General features: G+C 39.1%; 1 protein-coding gene across 5 annotated transcripts in view; it reads right to left on the bottom strand.

Moving 5' to 3' along the window:
- LOC128855711 (methylthioribose-1-phosphate isomerase) overlaps positions 1-19,741 on the bottom strand; it is a 47,394-nt gene extending 27,653 nt beyond the window's left edge. The window contains exons 1-2 of one of the 5 annotated variants that reach the window (XM_054090847.1): positions 19,501-19,741; positions 12,256-12,439 (exon numbers count right to left, since the gene is read on the bottom strand). In XM_054090847.1, coding sequence (XP_053946822.1) covers positions 12,256-12,387 — 132 coding nt within the window. In that variant the 5' untranslated portion in view covers positions 12,388-12,439; positions 19,501-19,741. Of the gene's footprint in view, positions 1-12,255; positions 12,440-12,541; positions 12,714-13,140; positions 13,166-13,243; positions 13,473-19,500 lie in introns of those variants that run through there. The other 4 variants (XM_054090850.1, XM_054090848.1, XM_054090852.1 and 1 more) reach the window with 4 other exon arrangements.
- Positions 19,742-20,729: the final 988 nt, after the last annotated feature.

The raw sequence follows: 20,729 nt of genomic DNA, 5'->3' as shown, positions 1-20,729 counted from the left end.
TTGTCCTAGTGCTCTGACCTCCGTATTATGTTACTCAAATCGCTCACACTTCTGTGACAAGTGAAATGTGAAGAATTGCTGAGAAGAGCAGAAAACTGATCATTCCCACCAAATCAGCGTACAGCGTATGAAATCTAAGTTTGAAGCAAAGATGTTAGATTACCAGGCTTGCTATTTCGCTATGGTGAAAAAAGAAAATTGTGAGGGGAACTTTGGCTGTCACGTCACTTAGGAGATTAGGCAGCCGAATTCTGCACGACCGTTTCGCATGAATTCACACACTCGTCCAATCAGTTGTTGTTTATATAGCAACGAAGTTCCAATATCAGTTTTTTTGCAAACACATCCCAAGTGACGTCAGCCCATCAGCTGATTCTGTCAAATTCGCCGAGAGCCGAATAATGGTCTCCTAAATAGCACATCTCTAAAAATCTTTTCACCTTAATTTGAAAAATGCAGCACTGCTGCTTATAAAGCGTAGAACAGTGTTTTTAATCTCTAGACTAGCGGGACAGACGCTGTCAACTGACAAACCAAACTAACACATGAACTTAGCAAATGTATAATGACTGATTTCCAGAAATACCGACAAGTAATCTATAAAATCGCCGGTTTAAGGAACAAAATTTATTATCAAAGTTAATTAAAGTAATCTTAGAGCCGCGACCGCCGTAGCCGAATGCATTGGTGCGTGACTACCATTCGGAATTCAGAGAGAACGTAGGTTCGAATCTCGGTGAAAGACCAAACATAAAGAAAAAGTTTTTTAATAGCGGTCGGCCCTAGGCAGGCCATGACAAACCTCCGAGTGTATTTCTGCCATGAAAGAACTCCTAAAGAAACTCCTAAAAACCATTTGCCGTTCGTAGTCGGCTTAAAACTGTAGGTCCTTCCATTTGTGGAACAACATCAAGAGGCACACCACAAATTGAAGGAGGAGCTCGGCCAAACACCCAAAACGAGTGTACGCGCCAATTATACATATGTAATCTTAGAGCTATCGGGTGTTCCTTTTAACTGCATGAGAACTATCGATATCGATAACTATGGATTGACAGTAGAAAATGGCAAACTGTGTTGACATTTCTGTTCAGTAAGATTTGGCAAATCATCTAACGCCAGAAAACCGCTCCCAAATTAAGGAAATTTACTTGAAATTACATTTTTAAAAAATGAATATGCTCGCGAAGTTCAGTTTCTCAGGATAATTGAAACAAAAAAAACAAAAAACCAAGAGTGTAAAGCCTAATGGAAAGCAGTCTCCAAGTAGTACCACATTTTTGTGGAAAATCCATCTCGTTCGGGACCAGGAACATCGGATTTGGAGGTGCAAAATTCGTGTTCAAACGGAAATGGATTTGTTTCTACAATTGAAATCTCTTGAAGCCCTATGCCACACCGGGGATGATAGGAATTGAGAAGAAGAAGTTCTTATTTTCGTCGAATTTCTTCTTATTTTTTCGAAATGAGGAAGAAACTGCCGTTACGGTGAATGGCGACCGCTATCGAGGAGCTCTGCTGATTGAATTTTTCTTTCCAAAACTTTATCGGTTAAACATTGACTACATTTGGTTGAAACAAGACAACGCAACTTGTCATACAGCGCGCTGAGCAAACGATTTATTCCAAAGTTAATTTGGTGACAACTTTCTTTCCAAAAGTGGTCCTGCTCAATGGCCCCCTCGTTCGTGCGATTTAACGTCTCTGGATGACTTTCTATGGGGCTATGTTAAGTCATTGGCCAATGCCGACAGACCAGCAACTCTTTAAGCAATGGAGGCTATTGTTCAAGCCACCATTGACGCCAGGCGGGCAAATTTATTGGAAAAAGTAGTCAAAAATTGTCCTGATCGAAGGGACCATTTAACTCGTAGCCGAGGCGGACATATGCTGGATAAAATATTCAACAAATAAATGCCGTGAACTTATCTACCAGACTATAATAAAAAAAAATCATTCCAGCAATATTTCTGATTTGTCTTATCATTTTAAGTTCACAATTTATTAAAAACATCCAATGCTCGTACTAGCCGCCTTTCAGAGCTCTGAACTTGCAAAGAAGTTCATCAGGTAGCACGTCCCTTATATGCAGACCAAAGTCATATCGGCTGATAGATGGTGTATTTATACTGACGGCCCAAAGATGGACAATGGCATTGGATCGAGAGTGCACAGGGAAAACATTATTCTTAAATTGCCCCATTAGATTCCCAGACCGGTGTAGCGTCTTCCAAGCTGAGATCTACGCTAAAAACAGAGTAGTAAAAACGATAACACTTATAGACTTACCTCCTTAACCTGATAGTAATATAAAACAGCGTTCAAGACACTGACCTCAGCGGATATCAATTCAAGACGTGTTAAAGAAGGAGGTCGCTCTCGCTTATCGAACAACACAGCACCACACTTTGTTGAGATCCCGCCCACTCTGGAGTGGAGGAAATGAAATAGCGGTTGAGTGTGCAAACAAAAGCTTCTGAACTGGAGCTTCAGCGAGTGATAAAGGACATAAGCATTCGTCTAAACGAACTGGACATTGCGATTGAATTGAGCATAATCGCGGAAACCAATAGAAGGTGGTCTCTGACTACTAACTGCAGGGTATCCAAAGCGATCTGGCCAAAAGTGGATCTTACTTAAAAGTTCAAAATTTCTGCTTGGATACAACAGTTCAACTAGCAGCATCCTTACAGGTATTAAAACGGCTCACTACACTATTCGCACCCTAACCAGTAGAATGGGTGCACCTCACAATGACTTCTGCAGGAATTGTGGAGATGAAGAAGAAATTGAGTCAGTACAATAGCTGCCCTGCACTTCAAAGAAGCCGTGCCAAATATCTTGGCGATTATTTCTTTGACCACCTGGAAAATTCGCAAAATGTCTCATTGCAGGATTAGTTCTTAAAAAAATATGCTTAAAAAGATCTAAGTGGTTTAAGCAACTTAGTTAGGATATGGAAATCAAATGCAGGTATCACAATGGGCCATAGAGCCAGCGAGTGTCTTGCCTTGCATATAGTAAGCAACCTGGCTACTAACCGAACCTTTTAAAAAACATTAGCGAGCCTTCCTAGAGAAAAGAAAAGATTAAAGTTATCCTGCTAAACGAATATGGCTTATTCTGAACCATGGCCGGTTCGAGTTCTCCAATAAATTGTCTCATTCGACAGAAGTTTATTTAAATTATTAAGTAACAAGAAAGGATGACATCGGGTGACATTAAACTCTATATATAACGATTTTTTATGGTTTTTGGCTTATTCAAGGCTTTGAGAACCGATTGGCTGTCCGAAAGAGTTATAATTTTTACTTTTTCGAACCATTTTTTGGATATGATTTCCACTGTTTCCATTATGGCGAAGAGCATGGAAAATTGTGGTATCTGTACTTAGTGTTAAGGATTTGTGTGCTCTAGGCCCCACTATTCCTACTCCTACTTCTTGGAGCGTTTTGGAATAATCTGTGTACCATTTTTGTGAGAAGAAATTATAGAAATGTCTAGCCGTCCAAGCAAATTTATGTTCTTGTCATTTCCAAATTACAGCGCAAAGACCTACGAGTTCACATAAGCAACGTTTACAAGACCCCCTTCACACAGGGCAACTTTTGGTGAAGCAACTCGTAACTTGTAGAACAGGGGGAGACGAGAAAAGGAGAGGAAGGCACTGAGTTGCTCGTACGCGGTTCAGTTTATTCTACAAAAAATATATTTAACATACATTAAAGTTTAAAACTTTGTGAGGGATTTTGTAAAATTCGAAAAAATGATTTCAAAATTAAAACTTTTTTACTAAAACAAAAAAATTATTATGCAGTTTTATAATCCTTTTAATTTTAGTTCAATAAAGTCCAAGTATGGATTGGCTCAAAGCTCATATTGATTTTTATTTTTTTGTTTTTGGTTTTGCCTCACTGAGCACTTGGTAATAGTACTATTACTATTACTTAATGGTTGTATGGGTTAGCCTAAGGCCTTTATGCACTGCGGCCAGATTGATCTATTGTGCGCCCCTTACTTAAGTACTTAATTATAAATATTTACCGAGGAATCGAATCAGCTCCTTGGGAGGGAGCAATTGCAGGTCTTCCTCCTCTAGTAGGTACGAGCCCAGAATTCTGTGTCTTCTGTGTCCTAATGCCTCACAGTTGGTGGTTATTATTATTATTATTAGAAGGCCATTACGCACTGCGACCAGAGCTGATCTATTGTGAAAGGCCTATTTTTGTAACCCTAGAGTTTTAGGCTTTTTAAAAATTTTAGCACAATTTTGGGTTTGTTGTTCCAAAGATTGCATGGAGATACTACGATACCACCGAGGTGCTGAAGTCTCAGTCTGCCCAACGCAGGACATTCACGAAGCACAGTTTCTGAGCTTTCTATGTCCATTTCGCAAAAGCGGCAGACATTGGTCTCAGATAGACCAATATTATTTAGATGATACGTCAGGCTGCAGTGGCCTGTAAGATATCCTGTTAAAAGACGCAGATCTACTCTGTTTAGTGAGAGAAGTTTGTCAGATATTCCTTTGTTGGGACTTAGGAATAGTTTAGCTTGACGCTGACCGGCACAGTTTAGCCAGTGTGCGGCAAGTTTTCTTTCTTCCCATTTCCTAAGGAATTCATTAATGTGGCCTTTTGTCAGTCCACAGAAAGGCTCAGGACCAGTAAGTTGCATATTTGCTTCTTGTTTTGCAAGGTCATCAGCCATTTCATTTCCCTTATGTCCTTCATGTCCCGGAATCCAGCCTAGTGTTACTATGTTGAGGTGGTTAAGAGTTCCGTGGTGGTTAAGAGTTCCGTAGACCCTTCTCCATCACAGAAGAATCTGCATGATCTTGTACTAGAATTGTGTTAAAATGTTTAATACAGCCAAAGTGACCTGTAAGTGCTTCACAGAGTAATCTGAAACCCTTTTTATCTTGAGTTAGAGCAGATTTTACTCAATTGGCATTGAAGTTCAAAAACATTTTGGAGGGATTAAGGACGCTTGTGCCGTTCCAGTGTTCTCTGATTTTAGTTTTGAATCCATTTTTTGGTTTCCTGTTTTATATTATTTTTGTTAAAGGTGAAAAATGGGATTGGTCCAATAAATGGTCATTCTGCCCGTTTTTTTGACATAAAAGTCTGCCTTCTTGTTTCCTTCGTGTCCCTCATGTCCTGGTATCCAAATCAGTGAGACCTGATTATGGGTGGCCAATTTGTTGAGTGCATTGTTACACTCTATTAGGACTTTTGACTTGAATGTGAAGCTATTTAAGGTTTTGAGAACCGATTGGCTGTCAGAAAGTGTTTTAATTTTTATTTTCTCGAACCCTTTTGGATATGATTTCCACTGTTTTTTCCATTATGGCGAAGAGCATGGAAAATTGTGGTATCTGTACTTAGTGTTAGGGATTTGTGTGCTTTAGGCCCCACTATTCCTGCTCCCACTTCTTGGAGCGTTTTGGCACCATCTGTGTACCATTTTTGTGAGTCATCATTTATCCATGTTGCGTTAGTGCTCCATTCTTCCGTAGACGGGAAGATAACCTTGTATCTCCTTATAAAATTGAGCACTGAGTACTTTCTTCCATATAAAAAAAATTTCAGGCATTCATTTTATGGAGAAATGCACAAGACCGCAGAGGCATGACGCAATCCGACTTGCTTACAAAGCTTTTACACACACAATCGGATGGATCGGGGTCAAAAAAGACATATGCCGGATATAGAAAATAATTATTTTGACAAAATCTGAACCGCGGTTCGTTTAAATTTGAAATTTCAGTTAATTTTCGAAAATTAATTATTCATGTAAATGGAGGAACGAGCAGACAAACATAGTTAAATCAATTCATTTTTTTACTCTGAACATTTTTTTTATTGTATATCTGTAAATACATCTACATGCATACATCTTGATACCATTAATTAGCCCCTCATTGGTACAGCTCTCTCTGCAGGGTATGTGCAATTAGGGCCATTCTTTACAAGTGGCATTAATTTAGTCTCGGTACGAATGCTTACATACATATGTATATATGTATGGGTGTGCAAACGTATAAATCAAAGCATTTTGTGACGAAATCATGTATGATTCTATTAATTAATTTGATTTTATTTTAAGATATAAATTGCAAGAACAAAAAGATGAGAAAAGCGATATTTATTAGTCATCTATTTAAAAAGAATATATATTTTACATTAGTTATGCCGTTTTAGTTTTAGTTATGCTGCAATATATTGGGCTGAGGAATAAGTTCATAACGGTTTTATATTTTCTTTTGAATTGAATTTGAATTTGAAAAGGTCGAGCCAAGGAGCACCAGGAGATTTGGTGGCTCCTAAAACACTCAGGCTAAAAAAAAAAAGCCCATTGTATTTAAAGCTCTGGAAAGGGGGTAGATAGTCAAGGAGGGAGGGAGAAAAGTATCATAGAAAGAGATAGGAAAGAATAGAGACAGAGATAGAGATAGTTAGTCCTGTGAGAATTTTCCAGATTCTTTGACAAATTTGTAAATATCCTCCAGTTTTAGAGAACGAATAATACTCATTCTCATGACATCGGAACCCAATACTCGTAGTCGCGCTCTAGCAAAGGCAGGACACTCACAGAGAAAGTGCTCAGTGCTATCCGCCTCCTCCAAGCACGACAGGCATACCGGGTCCTCGATGATTCCAATGGTGGTCATATGCTGACCCCATGGGTTGTGTCCTGTAATGATGCCGACCATCAACCGAATGTCTTTCCTTCTAAGTTTTAGTAGAAAGTTTGACAGTTTTCTGTTCGGACTTGTCACAAAACACTTTGCAGTTCTGCAGCGTTCTAGACCGGACCATCGCTCTTTATGTAGATTGCCTACATAATCGTTGATCCAGTTCTTGATTCCTGTGGGACTGATTCCGATTATTGGCTCTGGTCCCTGTGGGGGCACCGCTGATCCACGGTTGGCCAATTCGTCGGCAATTTCGTTTCCTTGAACACCGGAGTGTCCTGGAACCCATATAAGTACAAGCCTGTTCTGTCTTGCGACAGAATTAAGCTTCTTCTTACATTCTTGAACAATCTTTGAGGTTTGCTTCGCGTTCTCCAGGGCCTTCAATGCAGCCTGACTGTCACTGAAGACTCCAATCTGTTTCCCGCTCCATCTCCTCTCGATTATCCATTCGGCTACTTTTAGGATGGCAAAAACTTCTGTTTGGAAAACAGTTGCCATTCCCCCCATAGCGTAGTGATACTTATTACTATCGTTTAAGTACCATCCGGCTCCAGACCCTATTTCTAGACCTATATTTTCTTTTACTTTATAACGATTTGTTTGCTGTTCATTCGATAGAACTCTTTCTGTTCTACAAAACTATGTTAATTTTATAATATTTTTGATTTATTTAATTTTTTATTAGTTTTGAGACTTAGAAATGGAATACCCAGGAGGCAAAAATCAACATTTTCGACACCTGCTCTTCTTTGCGTCGATGACGCGTCCCGCAGCGGAAGGTCTACCGAATTCGATGTAGAACGTCTCAAATCACTTTTGAAGGAGCGGAGGAACGGTCGCCAAACCAGTCGTCAATTGGCGGAATAAATGAACTGCGATCATAAAACGATGCTCACTCACTTTCATTCAACATTGGGAGGTTGAGTGCCTCACGAGCTCAACGAAAAAACCCAAAAAAACGCCTTCAAATTGCTTCTTAGCCCCTCGCCCGCCATCGCGCAACACGCGGTCATAAACAGTGCTTTTTGTACCGCATCGTCACGGGAGATGAGAAATGGTGCCTACACATCAATATGAAGCAAAGAAAGGAGTGGGTGGATCCAAGAGATACGCCAAAGCCGAGAGTCAAGCCGGGTCTTCATCCAAAGAGGATCATGATATGTGTTTGGTGGGACTGGGTGCACTGGGAAATGCTTGAAAAAGAATGCCACGGTCAACAAAGGGCTCTACATTGTACAGTTACACCGCGTGAATGAGGCTATTCAAGTAAAACAAGACTTCAACGACATAGTCAAATCATACTCCTTCCCAACAACGCCAGGCCCCATGTTGCAGAAGTCGTCAAAGTCATACTCTAAGAGCTCTAATAGGAGGTCCTTCAGCATCCACCCTATACTCTAGACCTTGTACCGGCCGAACACCATCTTTTCTGCTCAATTATTTTTCCGCAGATCTTTTCAGGAGAAGATCAAATGTGTCGAACGGGCCGGAAACATTTCTCTTATTTGTATTTCAAGGCATAGGAACATAGAGGAAATGAAACCGCCAATGAGCTTGCCAGAAACGGTTTTAGTTGTCCCCATTTCAGACATCAGTGTCCTCTTGACTGTTGTTAAAGGAAAACTGCACAATTTTTTTCTTGATAAAGCGCAAGACAGATTGAGTTCTATCTTATAGTGACACTTTGGCCGCAATACGACAGAAGCAGAACGCTTAAAGTGCTGGAGATCCCCCGCCATTCATTTTCCAAGCTCATAGCGGTGTTCACCGGTCACTGGGTGATCTGAACTCATGTGGAGAACACTCATTACAGAAGCTGTGGGGATCCTGTAGAGATAGAGACTGTTGAACACTTTCTTTGCCCGGCTGTGGCGGCTAGACGCTTGAGATTCGTTATTGTGACTTTTGGGGATAACCTGAGGCAATTCTTCAGCCTGGATGCCTTTTTTCTACTCCACTACATCAACAGTACTGGATGGCTATACATGGTTTTTCTTCCTTTAAGTTTTGTAATGGTATGAAAATATTTACGTACTTACATATTTATGTATTTATAACTATATATCATAAGCATCTAAGTGATTCATTATTAAATTTAAATTTTTTAAATTGCCGCGCGAGTGCTCAAATAAATTCTTTTTCAAGTGTTTTGGCTAAACTACTCCGCCAATTTGTGATGTGCGCTTTGATGTAGTCCTACAAAGGGAGATATTTACAGTTTTAACAACCAAAATGCATTCACCTGTCGAGGTAGAAGTGTTGCTAGAAAACAACCACTTTTTTCTATAATTTAATTTCTTATATTTCCCACTAGACTTCGAAACTGGGCACACACCCTGGGGTATGATGGCCGTACAAATACTCATTTAAAATTTTTGCTATGGCTTCTTGTTAAAAACGAACTGCCCGCCTACACTTCTCCACCTCATCTTTGCTACTATTATATTTAGGTTTTCAAAATTGTTTCACTGCAGCCTATGTAACTCGCCAATATTTTCGTCAGCAGAACAGTCCCAAATCATTATAGAAACTCCGTCATGCTTGACTTTTAGTACTTAACTTGTTTTTGGCGAGCATTCTTTCCATACGTTTCTGATCCCTTCACAGATACAGTGACGATTTCTTCTTATACGAGGGCGGTTCAATAAGTACCCGTATTTATGACAGAGGGAACTCCTGAGGAAAGCTAGCATCGTGTGCTGCCATATATCAAACGACGGCAAAACAAATTTCCGACTGATTGATGTATGAGTTTGGATTTGGCAGCTATTCGAGTAAGACGTGTTTAGTGATTTTCGCTAATTAGGAAAAAAAGCGGTGCTACTCGGAGAACGAAAGTCCGCAAAGTAGCAGAGGCCATAGGTGTGTCGACCGGAACGCCAATTAATATTTCACATGAAAAGTTGGCGCTGAAAAAATTGTTGGCCCAATGGGGCAATAGACTTTTTTGCGATTGCTTACAAGTAACAACAAGCGGATGTGGCTCTTAACTTCGGAGCAATTTATGCGAGATCTGAAGAAGTTTTTTCATCGAGTTGTCACCGTTGATGAAACCTGGATTCATCGTTACACACCAGAAACTAAGCAACTAGCAAAGCAATGGATTTCTCCCGGTAATCTGCTCTAATCAAGGCGAAGAGAGTCTCATCGGCTGGAAAGCTCATGGCGACGATTTCTTGAGATGCGAACGGCGTCATCCTGATAGATTTTTTTAGAAAAAGGCAGAACGATCACCAGACATAACTACGTTATTGCCCGTATTCACTTAATCTGACACTCTGCGACTTTTTCTTGTTCCCTAACATGAAGAAAGGCTCACGGGAAAAAATGTAATCCAAACGAGGAAGTCCTCGCCGAGACAAAGGCGTATTTTGGAGAGTTTGACAAATCATATTGGAGGGGTTTAAAAATGACAGGAGCGTTGGGTGAAGTGTATCTTTGAAAAATAAAAATAAAAAAATGGTGTCTTCATTTCTAACACGTGTACTTGTTGAACCTCCCGTTGCAAAATTATAAACACAACACAATTTTTTTACAAAAATATAGTTTATACTACAACAAAAACTATATATATATATAACGGGTGATTTAATAGCTATCATCTTTTTAAAACAGTTGGTTTAAACAGCTGACGCACGTTTCGAGTTTTGTTTCACTGTCAAACATCTTCAGTTTGGTCTATAATTTAACCATGAATCGTCTTACAAACGGAGAACGCTTGCAAATCATTGAATTTTATTATAAAAATTCGTGTTCTGTTAAGAAAGTTTATCGCGCGCTTCTTCCATTTTATGGTCAGTTTAATCGACCCACTGAAGCGGCTATTCGAGCTATTGGGACTAAATTTAGAACCAAATTTACATTATTGGACATCAAACCACCAACACACCTACGTAGAGTGCGAACTGAAGAAAATATCGCAGCTGTATCGGTCAGTGTTAATGATGACCATCAATTATCGATTCATCGCCGTTGGCAGCAATTGGGCCCCTGTTACTCAACAACGTGCGAAATTTTGCGAAAGGATTTAGGTGTGAAGCCTTTCAAAATACAGCTGGTGCAAGAATTGAAGTCGAACGACCTACCGCAACGCAGAATTTTTAGTGAATGGGCTCTTGGAAAGTTGGCCGAAGATCCACTTTTTTATCGAAAAATTGTGTTCAGCGACGAAGGTCATTTTTGGATCAATGGGTACGTAAATAAGCAGAATTGTCGATTTTGGAGTGAAGATCAGCCAGAAGAATTGCAAGAGCTACCAATGTATCCAGAAAAGGTCACAGTTTGGTGCGGTTTATGGGTTGGAGGTATCATTGGACCGTACTTCTTAAAGGATGCTGCGAATCGTAACGTAACTGTGAATGGTGAGCACTACCGTGAAATGATATCCAACTTTTTTTGACTTGCATGACATGTGGTTTCAGCAAGACGGTGCCAGATGCCACACAGCACGCGTAACAATAGACTTGTTAATAGGCGAGTTCGGTGAACATTTTATTTCACGTTCAGGACCTGTCAATTGGCCACCCAGATCGTGCGATATAACGTCATTAGATTATTTTTTGTGGGGCTATGTTAAAGCTCTATTCAGACAAGCCTGCTTCAATTAACGGATTGGAAGACAACATTAAAGCATTTATATTTGAGATACCGGCCGAGACATTGGAAAGAGTATGCAAAAATTGGAATAAGCGGATGGACCATTTGAAGCGCAGTCGCGGTAAGCATCTGCATGAAATAATCTTCAAACATTAAATTATATGGACTGTACTATCGATTTAAATAATAATTTCATGCATTTTTCTGAATTTCACGTGAGTTTTTTTGAAAAATTTTCCTATAGCTCTTAAAAAATCACCCTTTATATAATAGCGCGTACATCCTTTTTGGGTGTTTGGCCGAGCTCCTGTTCCTATTTGTGTCGGACAGTTTCAAGCCGACTCCGAACGGCAAATATTTTTATGAGGAGCTTTTTGAGGACAGAAATACACTCGGAGGTTTGCCATTGCCTGCCGAGGGGCGACCGCTATTAGAAAAAACGCTTTCTTCTTCAGAGAGATTCGAACCTACGTTCTCTCTGAATAACGCAAAATTTCGAACTTTGTACAAAATTTTTATATTTTATATTTTTAATTAGAATTTTTCTTTTTTATTTGCCCAAGTAAAAAAAGATTTAGATGGACCATCCTGTCCGGCATGTGAAGGTACCCGCACGATACCAATCATCTATTCACATACCCCCTAAACCACTCACTTAACACCACTCTCACTCTGGACCCAACCCGTCGAAACACAGCACATTTACTGAGCCTACTGTTAGATGAGAACTGAATGAACTGCTAACACAACAACAATAAATGGGTCACCCTGTATTTATAATCTCAAAGAGTCAAGACCTGCCATTATTTTAATTCTTGCAACTAGACTTTTTAATACTTATGTAAATTATTAAAAAAAAATAGTTAATAAGTTTGCAGTTTGTTTACTTAAGAATAAAAAATTGTTTTTTTTCTACTTCACATACACATCCACATATACATATTATAATTTCCACTCACCTGCATTTTATTTATGGCTTTCCAACCATCTTCGACACCTTTCACGGCCACGTACTTCGATTGTACTGGCAGCAACAGCTGATCCAAAATATCCAACTTTCCCGGAGCGTATTTAATAGATTGTAAGCTCATTTTGTGTTTTTTATTTGTTAGGGTTTGTTTGCAAAATTTAGACAGGATACAACTGCAAATGAACGAAAACACGAAACACTTAAGCCACTTTTATTATAAATAAAACCGAGTCCAAGCAAAGTTTTTACTACAATTTTACGACACACTTAATTACATGGCTAATATTTGCACCAAACTAATGGAAATCTATTTGTAGGAATGCGTAAACATTTGTCGTTTCACAAAATGTGTTGCTTTAATGAGTGAAATTTGTTGTCGCTAGCATCGATGCCAAAATAGAACTAAGTTCTTTCATTAATATCAACAAATAAATAATAAATAAAAAAACGACGAAAACTTTCTTTGACGTTCACTGAACAACGATCGTCGGCGTCGATCGCGGCTGATCGCTGGCCAAAATCCCATATCCGATAGATCGATAGTGGTATGTGTGTGGGCCACACTGCGACGAAGACACGTGAGAGGCGCGCAATTTCCGCAAGCAAGAACATCCCCTTAGGCCAATAGGCCAGCAATAAATATGGAAAATTTGGCCAAGGTGTGTAGGTATGGAGGTGCTGCTGATTGGTTGGCCAGCAATAGCATCATCGTTGGCGATTTGTTATAACACGGCAATGCGCTTTCGCACTAAACACCCATGAAATGACCGAAATATCACAAAATAGAAAATTTCAATTTAATTTTAAATTCAATTAACGACAAATCATCGACTGCTGCTCGAAATATCCGAAACTTTGAACTAATTACACGTACAAATAGGTGCACCAACGGCAGACGACGGACAGCCGGTCGCACAGGTATGCCCCAATGAACGGTGATCTCCGTTTGAACTAATGCACGAAAAGTAATTACCTACCACTTGGCAACGATTACGATTGCACCTCCGATTTGCAAGAGGCGAACTAAAAACAAAAGACCATAAAAACCAATACGAAAACGAAAACAAAAGATCGCCCAAAGTAATCACCGGCGCGAAATATTATGTCGAACAAGCAACTCAACCGATGGTAAGAAGGCAAGCAAGAACGACAAATTAGCGCGCAAACTGGGAGCGGATAACAATTCCGCCGGCAGTTGCGAATGTGACTGAGCAGCAGCCACTCAAGGAGCTACGGATGTGCCCACGAGGCGCAACAATTATAAGCAATTCATTTGCCAGCAGAGGTTTGCGCGTTATCTGCGGTCTGATAGAAGGCAAAGTACCCTATAAAAGCGAAGTACATAGAGATTATCAAATATGTACATATGTAAGTGTATAGATATATACCAGAGCCGGAACTTGTGGTAGGGGGAGGGCACCTGGGCAAAAACAAATAGAATTCATATAAAGGGTTTTCCAATAAGCGGTGTTATTCCCGTAAACGATCAATGGTTTCGTTGCTTGTGTGGCACGTAGCGTCGCCTTGTTGAAAATAAACGTTGTCCAGATCAATTCCATCCAATTCTGGTCATAAAAAATCGTTACTCATCTCTCGATAGCGCAATCCATTCACCGTAACTGTTGCTCCAGCTTCATTTTCGAAAAAGTAAGGTCCAATGACTCCGCCGGACCATAAACCGCACCAAACAGTCACACGTTGAGGATAGAGAAGCTTTTCAACAATAACTCTTGGATTTTCTGAGCTCCAGATCCGACAATTTTGTTTGTTGACGAAGCCACCGCGGTGGATATGGGCCTCATCACTCAAGATGATGGTTCGATGGAATTCCGGATAATTTTTATGCATTTCAACGACCCAATCACCAAAGACACGACGTTGTTCTTGTGTTAACTGGACTTTATAAGCCTTAAGACCCAAATCGTTATGCAAAATACGGTGTAATGACGTTTGTCGAATGTCTAATTCCAAAGAACGACGAGGAATGGACAAACTTGAGTTTTCTTCAACACTTTCGGCTACAACAGCTACATTTTCGGCTGTTCTTGAGCGACGTGCACGGGTTTTATTCTTCACATCACTAACTTGTCCCAACAGCTCGAATTTGTTCACCAATTTCTGTATTACGGTCCGTCAAGGCGCTTTACGATGACCCAAAAATGTTTGAGTTTTACGAACCGTCTCTGCCAAATTTTCACCATTTTACTCTAAAATTTTTTTACACTAAAATTGAAATTCTTTGATTTCACAAAATTCCTAATCTTCTACATACAGGGCCCGGCACTCGAAGTGTAACCAACTTCAGACCGCTCGTGCACCTGATGCACGGCCATTAGCTGTCCGCTAGTTGCCTAAATGACTATTCAGGGTATTGTTTACAAGCGCGCGGACGCATTTTGCTCAGAGTAAACGCGAAAAAAGAAAATCAGTAGTGGATTTCAAACGGAAAAGTGGGATTGCTTTATAATTGGCTGGAAAATCACAACCCGCGATTGTTCCTGAGCTCGAGCACCTCAAAGCAAATAAAGTTTTTGATTATCGCACCATTATTCGTTACAATGATACTGGTAGCATCGCGAAACGTCATGGAGGTGGTCATCAAAAGACTGCAACGTCACGTGAAATGGTTCAAAGAAGCGAAGAAGTGCAGAAGCGACTTGAGCGAAATCCCCGACGAAGTCCCAATCAAATGGCGAAAGAACTGAAAATATCTGACAGTAGAATCCGCCGCATACTGAAAAATGATCTCAAAGTCAAGCCTTACTAGATCCAAAAGGTGCATCATCTCACACCAAAGCAGCAACAAGTCAGACTTGAGAGAGCGAAGGAGATGCTTCGCTTGGCGGAAAGCGGTCAATTTCCCAAAACTCCCCAAACGATAGGGTTTATTTGGCCGACCGTTCATACGAGAATTTGAGTCATCGATTGGCCACGAGGAGACAGCATCCGCCACAGGTAATCGTTTGGGCCGCTGTAACCGCAAATGGGCGCTCTCCAATCGTTTTCATCGAGCCAGGCGTCAAGGTAAATGCGAAATATTACCGGGAAAGTATTCTGGAGGTTGCTTTGAAGCCGTGAGCAGACAAACATTTACGTGGCAGACCAAGGACGTTTCAACAGGACTCGACACCATCTCTCTAAGCTCGAGTGAACCAAGAATGGCTAAAAAAGAACGTTCCGAACTTCATAACGCCCACACAATGACTCTGAAATTCATCAGAAGCGTATCCGATGGATTATTGTCTTTGAGCCATTTTGGAAAGCAAGGTCCGAACTAAAGGAGCCACCAGTCTCGAGGCGCTGAAAAAGCCATTGTCCGCGAGTGGGCAAAAATACCTGGAAGTCACATTCGGGCAGCGTGCGATTCGTTTCTGGATCGCCTCAAGACCGTCTCTTAGCCAAGGCAAAAGGTGGTCATATCCAGCAAATGTAAATTGATTCTTAATTGTGTATTATTTTCACACATTTTTTACTTTAAATTGAATAAAAGTAATTTTCCAAACTAAGTTTATGGCCATTTTTATTGGTTAAACTTCGAGTTCCGCACCCTGTAGAATCGATGTACTAGATTATAAGAAAAAGAAATGCATTGCAACAATATTTCTGTTTTGTATGTATTATATCACTATTATCATTTTAAGTTCTCAAATTCTTAAAAAAAACCCTACACTTTTCCGGTAAACATTAAGTTTGGCTTTGTTATAAGAAAAATTCTATGAGAACTCGGGAATTCACATGCATTTGTTCAACTAAAAGTTTTTAGTGTAGACACGTTGTAATACTCATAAAGTTAAATGAAGTTTAAATGCTCAAAGGTCACATGAATGCTTGCTTTAAAGGGGTCACATGAATGCTTGCTTTGACCCCCTTTTTTTGTAGTATTCTCCTAGTTGCGGCCCTGTTATTGAGCAAAAAAGATAAGTCGTAAGATTAGGTTTACAATCAGTGTTATTGGATTTGCAAAAGTGTTATCATTAAAAATGGTGGAACGTGGTAAAATCGTGTTATTCTGTCATAAAACGATTATATGGTGGGATAAGAGTGTGATTACTCTGATTATTGTAAAACGTGCACACGAACAGGAGAAAAAAAAATAGTTTAGTATGTTTTCTGACTTTTTTTTAATTGTTGCATTATAACAATAATCGCCTTATGACGAAATGATTGAAACTGTACAACTTTGTTAATTTTTGCCCCTTTTAGAATGTGTTCATTTATGATGATTGTTTTGGCTTGACTTTTATCAATAGCAACATTGAATAGTAATTTCTTCGAATAAAGTGTTAGGTGTCGAAGTTCATCTGCAAAAAGGAAAAACTCCAAAATCCTCAAATGATATTTCTAGTTTTAGGTTAGGTAAGTCCAAATGGGTTATCTTTTGGTTTTGCTTTCCACGTAATTCGTAGAAGTGGTGTTAGCCAGGACTATGATCCAATGCGAATCTATACCAGGTGGTGTTGTTTCATCAGTAGATGCCTAATTGTCAAAGTGGTACTACCACTGTATTTTTGTTTTTTTTTTTTCCTTTTCTTCCTTCAGCTGAAATTTGACAATAGCCAACGAAATTGTTGTAATTAAAAAATCGACATCACCATTTATAGATACGTTCAAGGATGATGGATTACCAGAACTTCGGCTGCCCCGTTACAGGGGTGATTCGCCAGCCGAAGTCTGCACGATCATTTCACATGAATTCACACACTCGTCCAATCAGTCTTTGTTCATGTTCAGACGGCAACGAAGGGACATTGTGTCATTTTTTTTTTCGTACATGACTAATGGTGCTCACACTCACCAACGTCTCGTAGTGCCTTTCCGTTGCCCGTAGGATACACAAAATTGAGCAAAATTTATCCCGTAGAGAACAACTGCGTTCTTTTAGTTACATAGTTACCCAATACATCAGTTTGTGTGCGACTGTGTTTGGTTGTATCAGCACAATGTTGCCATTGATATGTTTGCATACACGCATCCGTGTTATCAGTTACAATTTTTCATTGTTTAAAAAACCTAAGCCAAAACCCACCAAATGCAAATAGTTCATTTATCTATAATTAACATTATTCAACATTGTTTTTTAAGTTATTTTAACAAAAATTTTAATTTTTCTAAGTTTATTTTGTAAATGACTTCGAAATGTACTGTTTGGCAACACTGTGTGGTGTGAGAGCAATCAGCTGACACGATTCTACGGAGACAATCCAAAATCCCACGTCAACTATCTACGATACTACGGAACGGTACGGCGGTGAGAATTCATTTACATGGGGCTCTCATTAGTTCCATCGTGTCAGCTGACAAGGACCTGCGTTTACGTTGGTGAGTGTGAGCACCATAACAAGTTCTTAGTTTTAACGTAAACAAACCGATTTATTACCCCTTCTACGTCAACCCATCAACTGATTCTGTTAAATTCACTGATAGCCGGCTAACGGTCCGGCTGTGGCCAATGCATTAAAAATCTTTTCACGGTGGCTATTTAGCATGGTGAAAAGATTTTTAGAGGTGCAATACCTAGCAGACCGTTATTTGTCTCAAAGCGAATTTCACAGGTATGCCGACGCCATTTGTTTTATGTTTCACAAAATTTAACTTTAGCTTAGTGAAACACAAAACGAATGACGTAGAATCCAAAGTTTCCCCTCAACATTTTTTTTTCACCATACCCAACGAGCAAACGTGGTATCTATCATCCTTGGCTATTTAGCTCTGGTGAAAAAGAAAATTATGAAGGGAACTTTGGCTGACACATCAGTTGTTGCTTAGATAGTAACGAAGCAATATGATTTGAGGTTGCGATTATTTCACACATATTCACATACTCATCCAATCAGTCTTATTCAGTCAGCAACGAAGTATCGCTAGTTGATTGTTTTCCTATATCACCAACACAGTCTCAATTTTTTTGTAAACCCGCCTCAAGTGACGTCAGCCCATCAGCTGATTCTGTCGAATTCGCTCCGAGCCCAATTAACAGTGTGTTAAAGAGCTCACCTTTGAAATATTTTCACCATTGGATACGCCTGGACACGATCATTTTAGTTATACACATCGCGTAACTGTTGCGATGCCTCCTCTCTTGCTCTGCAAATTTTAATAGCTTTTTCTACGACGAGTCAAGAATGTAAAGTTACAAGACTGCGCCATCCCGAAACCGTGACGTGGGCACAGAGACAAAATAAACGAAAAAGAAAAAAAAAAACTGCATATTAATACTTTATAATCATTCGCGCTCTATTAATTTTGTTAATTAAAACTTAAAATATTCACTTATTGTTTCACAAACAAGTAACTTTGCACACAAAGGTTTGTTTAATTTCTGTGACAATGCCTGTCACAAAGAACAAAGTAGCTTTCTGCTATTGAAATCACTTTTGTATTCTCTATATTTGCCTTTGCCTTAGGATAAAAATTTCTCGCTTATTACATCACTTTAGATAACAAATACAACTTTGCCTGCGAACACCGAGTCTTTAAGAGCACCAAAAGAACACTTTTTTGTCTGATTTTTAATTCTCGAAAAAATAATTGTCCTCTTTCAATCTGTGACATGAAGAAAAGTCAGAAAATCCAATATTATTTTTCATTTAAAAGCAGGAACTAAATAATTCAGTTGGCTTAAATATATCACAATTTTATTATCTTCTACGTGGATTTGCTCCGACCGAGTGTAGGGTGTCAATCTCTGAATTCATTATGAAACGAAAGGCGTCTAATGAGCAATTACTATGAATGGGAATAGAGAAGAGCAAGAGACTGAGAAGTTGAATATGTAGCAGAAATTATGTGATTGGCGCCTGTAATAATTACAGGAAACTTATACATAAACATATGGAAGGATTAGGAGGAATGAAACTACCTTTTTGTAGATTGCATAGCGTTTATATGGATATACACACATATTTATATATATATATATACAATATTATATATAAATCCAATCCTGCATATGTATATAAGATGAGATGTATAGCACTCATTTGGAACAGTTGAAAGGCACTAGACGCCGACATTGCCTTATCTCTCCTCATACACACACACATAATCATACACGTCTATACTTTCCATTCAAATTAAGAACATCCTGAAATGATGATGGCGGAAATCAACTGGTGGTTACTTCGTTATAGCCAAAGTTCGACTTAGCAAGCCGGCAAATATTTACAATGCAAGTAGTTACGAGCACAAAGAATCGACTACTTTCACATATGCACATACATATGTATGAACTTACCTTTACAGCTGCGTAAATAATGTAATTTTAACCACCTTTTTTACACTTTCACTTCACTTTATTTGGTAAATTTTAATATCGAAATAGACATTCACCTTGACCTTAACTGTTTGATGTGAAAGAGGGCAGAAAATATCAGCAAATATGTTGTGAATTATATAGTTTCGTTTTACTTCTGCCCGGCTTTACAAAATCTCCACACTTTTCCTTATCACTATTCATGCACTTCGATTATCACACACGCAGACTTGCCACTTAGTTCTGTTGTAATTTTTTAATAACTTATATGTACCGTCGTTAAGTTTCGCTGCATCCAATTATGATGGTTTCGGTTACGATATATTGATTTAGTAAATATTTTATTTATCAAAATACGCTTGATTTATCCATATGACAGATATTCCATCTGTGTTAAAGTTTCAGCAATATTAGATGTTAAAATTAACGCAAGTTCATTCACAATAGCTAAATTTTTCTTCAGTGCTGAACGCATTTTGCACTGATATCGATACTCTTACTCATCAACACACCGATTGTGCTGATTCCTTTAAATTCGATAAGAACTGATTAACAGTTTGATGTTGGCGACAAATTACATACTGAAAGTTAGGTCGTAAAAATTAGCCCTCTTCTTTTTGGCAAGCGTTATCAAGGGGCCAAGGCGAATATATTAAAGGTGGTGTTGGTAAGTCAGCTGAGTGGTTTGTTTTTCTTTCGCCGTGCCCATATGGCTGTCAGCTAAGAATGAAACAAGGCGAATTCATTATTTGTTTTCTAGTTTCTCAATACTTTGCTTTGGCAATCAAACGTACAGAACATTGTTGTTGGTCAGTAGGGCGACCACCTTTAATGAATACGCCTTGCAAGTGGCGTAGTTAAAGCAACTGATATAAAGGAACAATACGGCAATAAAGCTGCCTTAAATTACATTTGTTTGTACAACAGTAAGTTATACCAGTCTAATGAGCTATAGCCATACACGCTAATGGCGAATTTTGCTCGATAGCTTTGTTGTTGCTTTCGCATGCAAATTTTTCGTTAAAATAATCGAGCATAAAGATGGCGAGCAAAGAAGGTAGCGAGAATTTTTAGGAAACGTTCTGCTCAAATATTTGTTCAACTGCGATTAGCTAATTTTTTGGAGATACTCATTTATCATTCCATGTGGTTGAATGAGGCTTGTTTGTTGGTATGGGCTTTTTGCGGTTTCCCGACATAAGTTGGTCATC

Source organism: Anastrepha ludens, chromosome 2 (genome assembly GCF_028408465.1).
Source record: "Anastrepha ludens isolate Willacy chromosome 2, idAnaLude1.1, whole genome shotgun sequence".
Taxonomy (NCBI): Eukaryota; Metazoa; Arthropoda; class Insecta; order Diptera; family Tephritidae; genus Anastrepha; species Anastrepha ludens.
This window is presented reverse-complemented; position numbering and strand designations above follow the sequence as displayed.